The following is a 15162-nucleotide window of genomic DNA, read 5'->3' on the forward strand; positions in this document are numbered from 1 at the left end:
TGTGTGTGTGTGTGTGTGTGTGTGTGTGTGTGTGTGTGTGTGTGTGTGTGTGTGTGTGTGTGTGTGTGTGTGTGTGTGTGTGTGTGTGTGTGTGTGTGTGTGTGTGTGTGTGTGTGTGTGTGTGTTTAGGAGCTGCTGACTTGCTGTGAAGAAGGTAAAGGAGAGATCAAAGATGGCCTGGAGGTGATGCTCAGTGTTCCCAAGAAAGCCAACGATGCAATGCACCTCTCTATGCTGGAAGGTGATGAACACACACTCCTTGTTATTTGTGTTGCTGGAATTTTTTCCTTTCTTTTTCTGTCAGTTGTATTTATAGCGAGCTTACCTTCTATTAAATAACAGCGCTTCATAAATCCGGCATCATGTTTGTTTGTTTTCATGCTAATATCCCCCTCCTTCTCCCAGGTTTTGATGAAAACATCGAATCCCAGGGGGAGCTCATTCTCCAGGATTCGTTCCAGGTCTGGGATCCAAAGACTCTGATCCGTAAGGGTCGAGAACGCCACCTCTTCCTGTTTGAGATGTCTCTTGTCTTCAGCAAGGAGGTCAAGGACTCCAACGGCAGGAGCAAATACATCTACAAGAGCAAACTCTTTGTAAGTAGACAACTGCAGTACTTACAAAAATACAAGTACATCTAATTGACCCGACACTTAAGAGGCTCACATCATCTGGAGAGAGAGACCTTTTCAAATAGCTGGTCCACTGCTGATATCTTCTCGTGTCGTCCTTCTCTCTTCTCAGACGTCAGAGTTGGGGGTGACGGAGCATGTTGAAGGAGACCCCTGCAAGTTTGCTTTATGGGTGGGACGGACCCCGACTTCCGACAACAAGATTGTGCTCAAGGTAAAACACACTTCCTCTCTTCTGTTCCTTCTAAAGGGCCGTCTTAATGTCCGTAAGGGTTCGAGCGAAAAAGCTTTTCTAAAACGGAACTCAAAAAGTCTTGAAACCAAAGAAATGATTAAATAAATGAATGATCATTGATTAAATAGATTATAGGTACTCAATCTAACTAGTACATTTACAGTACAGTACATTTACTCAAGTATTGTACTTAAGTACATATTTTAGGTACTTGTACTTTCTCTGAGCACATGCTACTTCTATACTTCTACTCCACCACATCTCGGAGGTAAATGTTCTTATTACTGCACTACATTCGTCAAACATCTACAAATGTAGCCTGAAACATCGACGGCAGTAATATGCAACAAACACATTAATGCAGCAGGAACATTAATCCCAAAACATCATATCAAATTGTAAAACACTGACGAGGCACATTCTCCTGCACAATCAATACTTTTACTTTTATATTTTAAGAACATTTTCCTGATAAAACTTCTGGACGAAGGTTTTGAATGCAGGACTTTTACTTGTAGTGGAGTATTTTCACAGTGTGGTATTAGTACTTTTACTACAGTAAATACATCTAAATATCTAAATCCTTCTTCCACTACTGTTTTTCCTGTGTAGTATATATGCAATCAAACAAACGTCCATATCGGTGTGTTGGATCTCACCGGCAGATCAATGTCTGATTGGGAAACAAACGCGTCAGAAAATCTTTATGCCGGTCTAATTCTCTCGCCCCTCTTCATATTCATCCTTTCTTCTTATGTTTAATCTTTCCTGTATCCTCTGACATCTCGTTTGATTGCATGAGGAGCTTTCTGTAGTCACAAACTCCATTTCCGTCTTCTTTCTGTCCGCCTCTGTCCTCCGGTTAGATTCTGCTTTGTTCCATCTGTTAACGAACTCGGGCACATCTGCACACCTGGGGCTGTGTTTTCTGTGGATGTTTGTGTCTCTAATTCTCTCTGTGGGCCGACGTGCTTCCACCAACGCTGCTGACACTGATTCAACCCCTGATCGCCCACAATCTGCCGTCCTGGCTCTGTGCCACTTTGTCAAAGTGACGAGTAGCCACCGTTCTCCTCCAGAAAAACAAGCTTTTTAATCATTTCATAGAAGTAAGATATGGCATCGCTTTATTTTCTGCTATTATTTTAATTATATTTTAATATGTGTGAATTTTTCGAGCCCCCGTTTTTACTTCTGTGTGTTTTCCTGTCGAATATTGTCACAGACGGATTCAAATGTAGTGTCAGCTGTTGGAACAGCATGAAGCCAAAATCCTAACATTTTAATTCTGCACGTTACAACTCTTTATTACATGTTTACCACCAAACTAACTACTGAGAAGCAGTCATATGGTATGTGCCTTGTAAATGAAGTGTGTCTCATTGCTAACTACACACACACACACACACACACACACACACACACCATCCATTACAATGTGCTTCACTTTTAATTAGCCTACAGTTTGCTGTCAAGGCAAATTATCAGTGTTGTGCGTTTCTATCATGTCAAACCATTTTTGTCAACGTAAAAGAAAATGTCATGTTGATCTTCTGAAACCAAACCAGTGAAATTCTCTATTTTATATTTTAAATTTCAAAGCTAAGTCAGGGATCCAAACACGGAGCAATGGTGAGTACAAACTGTCCCACGACACAGCCCTCAGCCACTTCTCACAAGTCTGAAACACAAAGTCTGAGCAGCTCTTATCCTCGCCCTTCTGCTTGAACGATATCTTAAAAGAAGACTTCACCCCCCAAAAGGACCTTTTGAATATCAATCACCTGCCCTTCAATTCTCGAAGACAACGTTATTTTTCTCGCATGCCTGTAAGACGAACGAAGAATCAAAGACATATCAAAACATCCGCTTACGTCTCATTTATCCAGTCGTGTGCTCACTACTTCCTTACTATTTTTCAGTTTTTTGATTCTTTGTTCATTATAGAGGCATGCGATAACAATATATATATTTTAGCGTATAAATGGTAATATTTTTACATAGTGGAAGTATTCCTTTAAGAACAGTTCATTGGACAGCTGAATAGTTTGGGAAGAGATGTCAAGACGTGAATTCAGACTTGTGTGAAACAAGAATTCCAAAGAGAGTTAATTTCTTGACGACTCTAACCTCTTGACTTCTTGAACACTCGTTCCATTATTCCCCCAACAACAGGCGTCGAGCATTGAGAACAAGCAGGACTGGATCAAGCACATCAGGGAGGTGATCCAGGAGCGCACCATTCACCTGAGAGGAGCGCTCAAGGAGCCCATTCATATTCCCAAAACAACTACAGCCAAGCACCACAAGGGGAGGGGAAGGTAAACACCTTTAAGATGTTCAGAGGGAATCGAATCAATCACGTGCACTCTGATGCTCATGCTCACGGCTTTCATTGATTTATGTCTATCAGGGATGGAGAGGACCTGGACAGTCAGGGTGAAGGCAGCAGCCAGCCAGACACCATCTCTCTGGCATCCCGCACTTCACAGAACACACTGGACAGCGACAAGGTGAGCCAGCACACACACACACACACACACGGATAACGTCAGTCAGAAGAACCATCCCCAACCAGGTCGTTGTGGTTATCCTTTCTCCCCCCCAGCTCTCCGGTGGCTGTGAGCTGACCGTGGTGATACACGACTTCATGGCCAGCAACAGCAACGAGCTGACAGTGCGGCGCGGCCAGACGGTGGAGGTTCTGGAGCGCTGCCACGACAAGCCGGACTGGTGCCTGGTCAGGACCACGGACCGCTCCCCTGCCCTGGAGGGCCTGGTGCCCTGCTCCATGCTCTGCATCGCCCATTCCCGGTCCTCCATGGAGATGGAGGGCATTTACAACCACAAAGGTGGAGAATGTGCCGTGAATGCTCAGTTTTGACGGAGCGCGTGTCTGCACCATAACGTACAATTTAAACCATAACACCGCCTCTGTGTTTCGCAGACACTCTGTCGGTGTGCAGCAATGACTCCATCATGCCAGGGTCGTCCGCTACGCTCCAGCCGGGTCATCATGGCATCGGCTCCCACACCTCACCAGGGCCTAAACGACCAGGTATGCTCCCCTGTGCCACACTAACTGCAGAATTGTACTCTTCAGCAGACTAAAAGTCTCAGAAAAACACAAACAAACTAACCGATTGACGCAGCGGTGGACCAGCAACTCTTGTTATTCTGCGAGGTAAAGATGAATATTTTTTCTTAATGGGGTCTGGTTGCTTTGGCGAGAGCATAGCTGGATATAAACGGCTTCAGTTCCACGTCAGAATGGCTCTCTGACGGCAACGTAAAGGTGAAAATATGCCTTTCTTTCCTTGGTGGCCCTTTAACTGTTGAATGCTATGTAGCTCCCTCTGTTGTTCTACTGTGTGGCTTTAAATAGTCCTCCACAGAGCAGCGAGCTGAGTTTGGCGCGTTGGGTTTGTTTCCAAGGTAACACTCTGCGGAAGTGGCTCACCAGCCCGGTGCGTCGGCTAAGCAGCGGCAAGGCAGACGGCCACGTGAAGAAGCTGGCCCACAAGCACAAGAAGAGCCGCGACGTGCGGAAGAGCGGGGAGATGACGATGGGCTCGCAGAAAGACTCGGACGACAGTGCCGCTACGCCTCAGGACGAGACGGTGGAGGAGGTGGGTGGACACACGATACTCGACACTCTCCATGTCGTCCTCTCGCGTGTAAAGTAATCGCCCACTTTGTCATCCGTGTGCGCTGCAGAGGGTTCGTAACGAGGGCTTGTCGAGCGGCACGCTGTCCAAGTCCAGTTCTTCGGGCATGCAGAGCTGCGGAGAGGAGGAGGGCGAGGAGGGCGCCGACTCGGTGCCTCTGCCTCCACCCATGGCCATCCAGCAGCACAGCCTGCTGCAGCCAGACTCACAGGACGACAAGGTGAGGAGAGGGAGGACGTCACGGTGGAGACGGGTCAGCGAAACAAGGGACAGACAGGGAAAGATGATGAACAGGAGACGCAGAGGAGGCAGGAGGAGAGATTAGGATTTCACCTTTTTACTTTTTACACTCTCGGCGCTACAAAGTTGGTTCACAGAGTTCTTTCAATTTTAGGTCAGAAAGGATGTTAGGAGTTCTTTCGTTCCTTTTGGAACTAGGCCTGGGAGAATCTATATATAGGGTTATGAGCCGAGATGCCATCAGCGATCAGAAGCTCTACTTCAGAACATTTTCTCTTTGTGGTTTGACTGTGGAATGTCCTGTGTAGTGAAATTAAACACTAAAAGCAGCAGAACAGCTGTGCTCTGTACAAGAAATAGTCAACAGGAGAGACAGCTTCTATCGGAAACTAAACTATATTTAAGGGTTCATTTCCTTTAGATCATACATCCTGTAGATTTAGGGATGTGGTAACAACTTAAGCTAATTAAAGCTTCATCTATGAACTTCGTAAAGGCAAACTAATCACATTGTATACAGGTCCTCTTTCTTTTTATTGCTGTTATGGTCTTTAGTTATGTTTCGCTCATTTCAGTCCCTCTCTTCCCCTTGAAGAAGGGCGTTTCCTGACACAGTTTTGAGTGACTCCCTAGATTTTGTTATGCATAACTTTTTTTTATCTTGGCATGTTGCATCATATTCTCTTCTAAAGCAGAAAGCAATGAAAGGTTTCAGGTTCTCCAAGTCTCCTCGACCGAAGCGAAGGCACCTCTGACACTAATTTCTGTTTCTCTTTTGTTTTGTTTCCTGGTTGTATCGTTTGCTGTTTGCCACACTGTAGCATTACCTTGATTTATGTCCTGTCTTTGCTTTGTCTCAGTTTCCATACCTCTCCATCTGAAATGCCCTGCTACTCCCCCCGTCTCTTCCCTCGATCAAATCTTTAATTCTCTCCTTTTTTCCCCCCACTCTTCAGCTTTAAATGCTACTTGCTTAAAGCCTTATTCTTTGATTTCTACAACAGTTTCTGGATTTGAAAGGAAATTGAGCTAGCTGCTTTTCTTTTGAAAATATACCTTTCTCTATCCCCTAAAAGTCACTCTTTCTGACTTTTGTATTTTTCTGAACCCTTAAAACATTCCCGAATATCTTTAGTGGAGAATTGTTTCCTTCCATCGCTCTTTTAGTTTCATTGATTTTGACTTTCTGCCCTGTTTCTACAACACACCACTGTAGAGTCGCCCGGCAGATGAGCATGACCGTTACGGGAGAATGTAAATAAAGAGAAGACGCGTGTAGCTCTTGAATCTATATGGATGACAATGTGGAGTTTCAGTACAGATCCGAAGGCTTTAATGCCGTATTTGCGTCTATAAATTCCAAGGACATTTTTTATTTTATAATGCCGGCTCGAGTCTGTTACGGTGACACGGGGGCTGCAGCTTTTTCCTGCATGTTTAGCACTCGTATGGTTGGGAAAATGTTGGTGGCTGAAAAGAAAGTAGATGAGAATATACATACAAGGAGGAGAGTCGGGAGTCTCCGTCAGGTGAGCAGGCAGCTCCCCTGGACTATAATCACAGTTTAGAACCCACCACTGAGGTGAAAATTCAAAAGCCCCCCATGTTCCCATCATCGTCCAACCCCTCACCGTCTCCTCCCTCACCCGCCCTGCCCGCTCGTCCTCATCTCCCTTTTACCCTCTGTGCGTTAACCTCATTACCCATGCGAGTAATTGGCATCTCAAACGCTGGCGAGGCCAGAAGGGCACGCAGCCTCACCCAGAAAACCTAATTGGGGAAAGTCTTGAAGCACAGCACAGCAAGGGTGAGATTCTCCTGAACTATATATACATACATACATATTCCTCTTTCATTCTCGCCCTGTTAGCATCCTTTCTTTAAGCTGTTCATCATCACCCGTGAAAGCAACCGAAACACCCTCCATTCAGACGTCACTCTTTTCCCCCCCGAACCTTCTCTCCATCACCATTTTCTGACATTTAACTTTTTCTTCCCCATATCTTGATTTAGTTTCAGCCATTTTTTTTCATATACTTTCCCTTTTCACTTTGTTTGAACCTTCAGATACAATTCACGTGTGGAAACATCTTTTTGGATCTCTCTCTCTCTCTTCAGACGACTGCATTGAACATTTAACAAACATTTTCACTGAGTCATCGCTCGCTCAAATAACAACAATGAAACATTCACCTTTAATGAAACTAATGAAGAAAGCTGAAATGAATCTTAAAGGCAGAGTGAGTAGGATTTTCCCCAAAACAATCATCACTTATGACCCACAGGAAATGTGTCCGTATCTTTTATTTCTTACTTTGCTGTGTTCGTTTCCGGGCGTCAACATCAACAAAAAAAACATGGCGACCAGGTGCCGGATCGTAAGCACGCATCCATGAGGGAACTAAATGTCGGACATAGCGCAGAAAAAAAGCCAAATATTGCGAAACGTCAAGCGGACAAAAGCTTGTCCCAAAACGAGAGTGGATCTGGGGCTGGCTTTCACCTGCTGACCAGCACCTAGACCCGCGTTGAGGACGATCCAATTGTGTTTCCAAAAACGACAAAATCCTACTCATTGTGCCATGAACCAGAAGTTAAGAATTACCTTCATACATTAAATAATATTAAGCTGTAATAGCTTTTTATATCCATATTATGGACTCTTCCAATTTACACGTCCATGAAGACACTCACTCAAGGGTTCAGTAAGCCTTGAAGTTTTATCATAAAACAGATGATGCATTCATTGATTTATCATTTTCTGTTTTTAATTAATATGTCTTTTAAAAAGTAAAGCTTGCATTAATTGTAAAGTAGAGTCTGGTTGCTTTCACCGGCACTATTTTCTCTGTCGGAAGAGTTGTATAAGAGCAGATTTAGTTCTTTAGTTTTGTGAGATTGTGCGTCTTGTCGAGCTCTAATCTTCGTGTTTTCTTCTCCTCCCTACTCTCATCTCTCTATTTTTTTACCCAGACCTCTTCTCGTCTGTCGGTCCGTCCGTCCAGTTCGGAGACGCCCAGTGCTGCTGAGTTGGTGAGCGCCATCGAGGAGCTGGTGAAAAGCAAGATGGTAGGATGATGGAGGAAAGCAAGAGCACCTCAAGTTTGAGGTGTCCCTTCGTACATGAAGTTATTCTGCCATGGCTCATTTTTCAGTATATATATATATATAATTCACGTGGTCTGAGAGAGAACTAGACTTCTTCACCTCCTCTTGGGTCTGTTTTCAGGCCTGTGACAGGAGACTTTTTGTCAATCACAACCATTTCAGAGAGAGGGCGTTCCTATTGGCTGTTCTACGAATGTAGATGTGCACGCTTGTCCCTTCGTACGGTGGAAGCCTCATTCAACGGTGGATTATCCTGCGGGAAAAGTTGCTATTCCAGCATTGGCAACAGCTGCCTACACTCCAAAGCAACCTGTAAAAGGGAGGCGGACTAATTAAAAAGAGACTCTTCCGTGTTTATTGAGGAAACCTGCCAGCATGTGGATGAGGGCATCAGCTGACTACCTGTTTATGATGAGATTATCATAAACACACGCGTCGCTGCACACGAGTCATTTCGTTAGTCATGTGAGCTCTTGTTTCACGCACTTCAGCTTACCTTGTGTTTTTCTCTGCTGCAGGCTTTGGAGGACAGACCCAGCTCACTGTCGGTAGAACAGGGAGACAGCAGCTCCCCCTCTTTTAACCCCTCTGACAACTCCCTCCTCTCCTCCTCCTCCCCCATCGAAGAGATGGATGAGCGCCGGACCAGCGTCGTCAAGAAAAGGCAGTACGTTCACGTCGTCTGCTTCACACTCCGATGGCGTTCGGCTTGTTTCTTGAATGTTAAGTAGAAACGTGAGATTTTCCTTTTTTCTTGTAGTTACATTCTGCTGGAGTTGGTGGAGACGGAGAGAGATTATGTCCGAGACCTCGGCCTGGTGGTGGAGGTGAGTTGGTGCTTTATCAGCTGCTTTGTCAGTTGTACACGACTTGCTGTCTGAAAATATGACGGTTTGGTGGTTTTCTAGTAAGTCATGCAGAGTGGTTTCCCTGATAGTAGCGCAGCTTATTTTAAAATGTCACTAAAAGTATTCTAATTAATTAGCTTTACAGGCTGTTGTAAATGTGTGTTGCTGTCTCTGTGTGTCTCCATCATAAGGGCTACATGAGCCGGATGAAGGAGGAGGGTGTCCCTGATGATATGAAGGGAAAAGACAAAATCGTGTTTGGCAACATCAACCAGATCTACGACTGGCACAAGGAGTATGTGACACACACACACACACACACACACACACGGAGAATGCAGAGCTTTCCCTGTTCAGATCAGCTAGCACAGTAGCTTACTCCCCTCTCTCCTGTCTCTGTCTTGTTTAGTTTCTATCTTGGGGAGTTGGAGAAATGTTTGGAGGACCCTGACAGACTTGGACCGCTCTTTCTCAAACAGGTTCGTCCTCAGTGGATTTCCAACTCCTGCTTTATTTTCTGCATGCTCTTACTACATGTGATCATGTTGTAATGTTGTGCTTTTTCTATCCAGGAACGGAGACTAAACATGTATGTCGTGTACTGTCAGAACAAGCCCAAGTCCGAGCACATCGTCTCAGAGTACATTGACACCTACTTTGAGGTATGAGTCCCTTATTTTGAAGATTTCATCATCAGATATTGCAAATGTGCGTCAAGCTATCGGCCTCTGACCTCTGACCCTCGACTCTGTAGGACTTGAAGCTGCGGCTGGGACACAGGCTGCAGATCACAGACCTGCTCATCAAGCCGGTCCAGAGGATCATGAAGTACCAGCTGCTGCTTAAGGTTGGTCTGTTACAATACAGCAGAGGGCGCCAGAGCTTTACCCGCTGCTTATGCTCTCCTTTATCTCATCCAAACGATTTCTGTCAGAAAGGAATTAAAGAATTTACCCAAATATACGCCGGTTGAGTTCAGTCATTGAAGCAAATAAAAGCTGTTAATTGCAGTTTTACAGTAATACAGTGTGTCACTATCATCCACCGTTTAAAAATGCACGTCACTGCTATGTATAATCTTCCCTGATATTTAAAAGTTGAATTGTTCAATTTACATTGTCTTCCTTTTTTTCTGTTTTAGGACTTCCTGAAACACTCTAAAAAGGCGGGGCTGGAGTCGATGGAGTTGGAGGTAAGATAATGAGGTCGTGCTCCTTATTCACATTAAAATCAAGCCGAACATTTTCCGCAATTCCATCAACCTCTTGGTCCTTTGTGACTCTTACAGAAAGCGGTGGAGGTCATGTGCATCGTGCCAAAAAGGTGTAATGACATGATGAATGTCGGAAGGCTTCAGGGATTTGATGTAAGAAATCACATTTAGTTACACAGCACATTCTTCACAGCGTGTTGCCTTATTTACAAAATCACTTGTCTTCTCCAGGGGAAGATCGTGGCTCAGGGCCGCCTTTTGCTGCAGGACACGTTCATGGTGTCTGACCCGGAGGGCAGTTTGCTCGGCCGGATGAAGGAGAGGAGGGTCTTCCTCTTTGAGCAGGTGGTCATCTTCAGCGAGCTCCTTGATAAGAAGAAAGGCTTCTCTTTGCCAGGCTTCCTCTACAAGAGCAGCATCAAGGTAACGGGACATATACGAGGGGCAAGGATGTGTTGCTACTACATTTTCAGTAGAATCAGTTTAAAGGGCTTGCAGCTCCCTCTGGTGGACGAACCTTAGCGTGTGAAAAATGAGTTACGAGCAACTTGAGTGAGTTACAAGCGTTACATCAAAAAATTAAAAGGGTTAGTTAGTTGCTTGGTTGGTAGTTTCAAAGTTTGATCCATTTTCTTTTTGAGAGAACTATTCGAGCTCATTATTGACCTAAAGCTGACTTATATGCACATATACAACGATGCCTCTCGCTCTAGGTAAACTGTTTGGGTATAGAGGAGAACATGGAAAGTGATCCCTGCAAGTTCATCCTCACTTCTCGGTCGACCAACGGCCCCGTGGAGTCCTTTGTGCTTCACTCCTCCCACCAGGGGGTGCGTGAGGTCTGGACCCTTCAAATTAGCCAGATACTCGAGAGCCAACGCAACTTCCTCAACGGTAGGCTGATAAACACACACACACACACACACGGGACAAGTTTTATAGAAGGAACTGTTTGCGACACAGCCCGTGTTGTTTCCTTTGTAATTTACCACAGCTCTGACCTCACCAATAGAGTATCAGAGGAACCATGTAGGGGCCAGCGGTGGGTCGTGTGTGCCCAGCACGGGAGCTCCGGGTGGAGGCAGCAGTGGGTCCAGTGTGGCCGCTGGGGACGGAGGTGGAAGCTCCCAGGGTAGCGCCGTCCCTTTAGTGTCCCAGGTTGGCTCTCGTAAGCCATCCAGGATCCCCCAGCCCTCCCGCCTGCCCCAGCCTGTCCGTCACCACCCTGGTGCTGACCCCGACGGCCCAAACAAGATGTCAGGTACGAAACGTCTGTATTTGTGAAATTAGTTTGGTGTGGCAAAATGAAAGATTTGACTGAGGCGTGAGGTTTTGCTCACTTATGATCCAGGTTCGTCCCCTTGTCCTGTCCCCCCTACCCTACTCCCTTCAGGGGGTAGCCCGCAGGGCAAGCGCCCCATCCAGACCCCAGAGGACCAAGCACAGACCCCCACTTCTGTAGCCTCTATTCCCCGCGCCACCGTCGGGCCCTTGCCCTCTACGCCCACTTCCAAACCACGGCCAGGAGCCGTGTCCCCTTTGGCCCCTCCCCTGGCCACTCCTGCCTTTGTCAAGGACGGCCTCCCCCCTCCCCCTCCCAGCCCGGGCCAGAAGTCCGCATCTGGATTCTGGAGCTCCATGCCGGGCTCTCCAGCCAGCCGGCCTGGCTCGTTCACCTTCCCGGGGGAGGCAGGAGAGACTCCGGTCCGTCAGAACTCCAACCAGATCCAGACCGGCTCTGGGTCTGGATCTGGGAGCCAAACCCACAGACACTCCACACACAGCAAGGAAGCCGACCGCATGAGTACGTGCTCCTCGGCCAGTGAGCAGTCCATCCAGTCCACCCAGAGCAATGGGGTAAGACCACTACCTGCTGCCCAGTGCTGCACCGACTAACCCAGGCAGAGGGAGGCCTGGTCTCTCCTGTCCTGTCTGTCTCCTGTCCTGCTGCAGCCAGCGCTACTAATCTGTCCCCTACTACGCATCTCTGACAAACTTCACTGCTCTTCAGCATCATCCTCTCCAGCTTTCCTCTGAAGAAAATCTCGAGCAAACGTTTCCACTGTCAATGTTTCCTCTAGTGGATCAATCGGCTCTTCAGCGATCCCCCTTTTCAAGGCTGTCTCTAGATTTCTTAACTCTAACAAAGCTTGTACTAACACCTGACTTCCTCTTAGCCGTCCTTCACCTCCTGCTGTCTTCATGGTGTGTTTTCCTGCAACTAACCTTCCGGCGTTTGTGGTTGGCCTACAAACGTACTCAACGTTGCTCCTCTCTTCTTTGCCTGGAGCTGCAGAGCAAAGACGAGCGAGCGAGAGGGACATCTTCATCTTATTCCTGCCTTTCTTCACTGAGAAGAACATAACGAATCACTGTTGAGTCTTTCTTGCACTTCACTCTAATCCTTTCAGAAGACTTTGCATCAAGTGGAGAGTAACCGCACCTCTTTTTCCAGTGTTTGTCTTCTGCTTTTCTTCTCACTTTTCTTTCCAAAAAGTAATATGTTTAGATTTGTTCATGGCAACCTCAGTTCAGTCTGAATGAACCTGTAACATAAAAGCTGAATTCTTTTCGTAATTTAAGTTTCCACAGCGGACCGTGTGAGTTTGGGCTTACAGTTTTCCTGCTGTCGGTGTTTCCTCCCTGTGGTGCAGAGTGAAAGCAGCAGCAGCAGTAGCGTATCCACCATGTTGGTGACCCAGGACTACATGGCCGTGAAGGAGGATGAGATCAGCGTCTGCCAGGGCGAGGTGGTCCAGATCTTGGCCAGCAACCAGCAAAACATGTTCCTGGTGTTCAGGGCGGCTACGGAGCAGGGCCCCGCCGCCGAGGGCTGGATCCCCGGATTTGTGCTGGGACACACCTCGGCCATCGTCTCCGACTGCCCCGAGGGATCCATGAAGTAAGAAAAACGATAGGATTATTTTGACTGTTCTGTTCAAATGTTTTTTTGGTAATTATAATGTTAAAGCCAGTTGTCCTGAGCTGATTCTTTCGTAAGTTAGACAATGAATTCCAGCGCTCGCTCTCCCACTTTAGTTCAACAATTTGATTTGACTCGGTCCATTTTGTCGTCCCAGTAGGAAGCCTGCGTCCTGGCACACGTCCCTGCGCATCCGCAAAAAGTCTGAGAAGAAGGAGAAGGAGGCAAAGAAAGACACCAAGCTGGAAAACGGTTACAGGAAGTCCAGAGAAGGCCTGGCCAATAAGGTTTCTGTAAAGGTCAGTTCACCGGTACATCTGAGGAGACGATTGAGTCATGCTTCTGCTCCACGGGGCTTTCCTCACTCTGACGTGCTTTGCTCTGTCTTTTCAGCTTCTAAATCCAAACTACATCTATGATGGTAAGTTTGTGGAATTGTGTTTATTTAAAGATTAACAAAACAAATTCCATGTTGTACAAAAAGCACAGCTGAACTTTTTTCTCTCCTCCAGTTCCCCCAGAGTTCCTCGTACCTCTGACTGATGTTACGTGTGACAACGGAGAGAGCGTCACCCTCAGGTGTAAGGCCTGTGGTCGACCCCGGGCCACCGTGACCTGGAAGGGACCCGACCAGAGCAACCTCACCAACAATGGACACTTCAGCATCGCCTACAGGTCAGAACACACAGTCACTGCACAAACGGCCCAAACCATTTCCATCAGGAGAAACGTGCTGTGGCTTCAGAAACAATGACAATTTAAAAACACTTGTGATGAATCCAAAACAAATGCAACAATGGAAAGCGCAAAAACAAATGCATTAACAGCAAACGTGCTGCAAATACAGAAACGGTGCAAAGTCAAAAGCACATACAACAGAAAACATCTGCAGAGAAACCTGACGAGAGGGTGCGTTTGTTTTTAGAACCAGGAATAAGTGGAGTACAGAGGCGACATGGAAAGGCAACGATGGCCTTTAGTCTTTCACAATATTATACAAGATCAGCAGATTTACGTAGCTATTTTAGAAGACTATGAACAAATGTAATGAAGAATATGTACCGTGTATTTTTATGTTGCCTCTTTACTTTTCTTCCCGCTCTAAAATCAAACACACCTCCTGTACAGTAGTCTGGTCTCTCTGTCTGTCAGGTCGAACGTCAAGCTGGAGAACTTGTGTTTCGTTGACTGGATGTGCAGCATTTGTTCTGTTGCATTTCAATGTATTTGTTTTGGCTTTTTGCAGCACGTATTTGTTATTTATGAAGTTTCTCCTAATGCTCATGTTTTGGGCCGTCGTAGCCTGTTTCTCCCTGTCAGCCACCATGTATTTGAACAAATCAGCACTCAATAATGATTTAAATTAAATGTGAACTGTTCCAGTGATACTGGTGAAGCAACGCTGCGGATCATCGGCGTAGCTTCTGAGGACGATGGCGTTTACACCTGTGTTGCCACGAACGAGCTGGGCAGCGTAACGGCCTCGGCTAGCCTCAGAGTGTTGGGTAAGAACAAACTAAATACCCCAGCAACCCAACAATCCCTCCACAGAGCTCATTTGAGTGTGGACATGAATTGATTGTCCGTGTTCTGTGTCTCAGCTGTGTCCACTGGTGGAATCAGAGTGAGCTGGAAGGACAACTTTGAGTCTCACTACACTGAGGTGGTTGAACTGGGCAGGTAATAGCCTCAACTTTGACTTGTTAAATGTCTAAACTACACCACACTTGTCTAGTGGGGGTAACCTGCGGTAGACTAAACTGACCTCTGAATGTGCATCCTCTTTCTTCTCGCCAGGGGTCGCTTCTCTGTCGTCAAGCGGTGTGACCAGCAGGGCACCAAGCGTCTGGTGGCGGTCAAACAGGTGAACAAGAAGCTGATGAGGAGGGACCGGGTGACCCAGGAACTCAATCTGCTCCAGAGGCTCCAACACCCCCACATAGTCAGCCTGATAGACACGTACGAAACCCCCAGCAGCTACGCCCTCGTCCTGGAGATGTGAGTCCAGACCAACGCAGGCGAAATAAACGAAATCACGGGCAGTTTTTGGACACGTGTGTAGCTTGAGAAACCTTTTGTCTGACGGTTGACGTTTGTGTCTCAGGGCTGACCAAGGCCGTCTGCTGGACTACATTGTTAGCTGGGGGAATCTGACGGAGGAGAAGGTGGCCGACTACCTAAAGGATGTTTTAGAAGCTTTACATTATCTGCATAACTGCAGGATAGTGCATTTGGACGTAAAAGTAAGTAGTCTCACTTCATGTCAATAGTAATTATTAAAAATCAAGACTAATG

The 15162-nt window shown here is 46.4% G+C and overlaps 1 protein-coding gene across 4 annotated transcripts in view; it reads left to right on the forward strand.

Moving 5' to 3' along the window:
- LOC306791467 (triple functional domain protein) overlaps window positions 1–15162 on the forward strand; it is a 67907-nt gene that overhangs the window by 50255 nt on the left and 2490 nt on the right. Inside the window, exons 32-62 of one of the 4 annotated variants that reach the window (XM_079288193.1) lie at window positions 130–241; window positions 406–596; window positions 745–846; window positions 2470–2499; window positions 3043–3188; window positions 3281–3380; window positions 3476–3719; window positions 3815–3925; window positions 4303–4496; window positions 4585–4755; window positions 7749–7844; window positions 8402–8550; window positions 8644–8710; window positions 8923–9026; window positions 9141–9210; window positions 9304–9393; window positions 9486–9578; window positions 9873–9923; window positions 10020–10097; window positions 10176–10367; window positions 10658–10838; window positions 10939–11205; window positions 11296–11801; window positions 12599–12846; window positions 13025–13166; window positions 13261–13288; window positions 13380–13542; window positions 14251–14372; window positions 14469–14547; window positions 14665–14865; window positions 14972–15110. In XM_079288193.1, the coding sequence (XP_079144319.1) occupies window positions 130–241; window positions 406–596; window positions 745–846; window positions 2470–2499; window positions 3043–3188; window positions 3281–3380; window positions 3476–3719; window positions 3815–3925; window positions 4303–4496; window positions 4585–4755; window positions 7749–7844; window positions 8402–8550; window positions 8644–8710; window positions 8923–9026; window positions 9141–9210; window positions 9304–9393; window positions 9486–9578; window positions 9873–9923; window positions 10020–10097; window positions 10176–10367; window positions 10658–10838; window positions 10939–11205; window positions 11296–11801; window positions 12599–12846; window positions 13025–13166; window positions 13261–13288; window positions 13380–13542; window positions 14251–14372; window positions 14469–14547; window positions 14665–14865; window positions 14972–15110 (4467 nt within the window). Of the gene's footprint in view, window positions 1–129; window positions 242–405; window positions 597–744; window positions 847–2469; window positions 2500–3042; window positions 3189–3280; window positions 3381–3475; window positions 3720–3814; window positions 3926–4302; window positions 4497–4584; window positions 4756–7748; window positions 7845–8401; window positions 8551–8643; window positions 8711–8922; window positions 9027–9140; window positions 9211–9303; window positions 9394–9485; window positions 9579–9872; window positions 9924–10019; window positions 10098–10175; window positions 10368–10657; window positions 10839–10938; window positions 11206–11295; window positions 11802–12598; window positions 12847–13024; window positions 13167–13260; window positions 13289–13379; window positions 13543–14250; window positions 14373–14468; window positions 14548–14664; window positions 14866–14971; window positions 15111–15162 lie in introns of those variants that run through there. The other 3 variants (XM_079288194.1, XM_079288191.1, XM_079288192.1) reach the window with 3 other exon arrangements.

Source organism: Melanostigma gelatinosum (genome assembly GCF_949748355.1).
Source record: "Melanostigma gelatinosum genome assembly, chromosome: 17".
Taxonomy (NCBI): Eukaryota; Metazoa; Chordata; class Actinopteri; order Perciformes; family Zoarcidae; genus Melanostigma; species Melanostigma gelatinosum.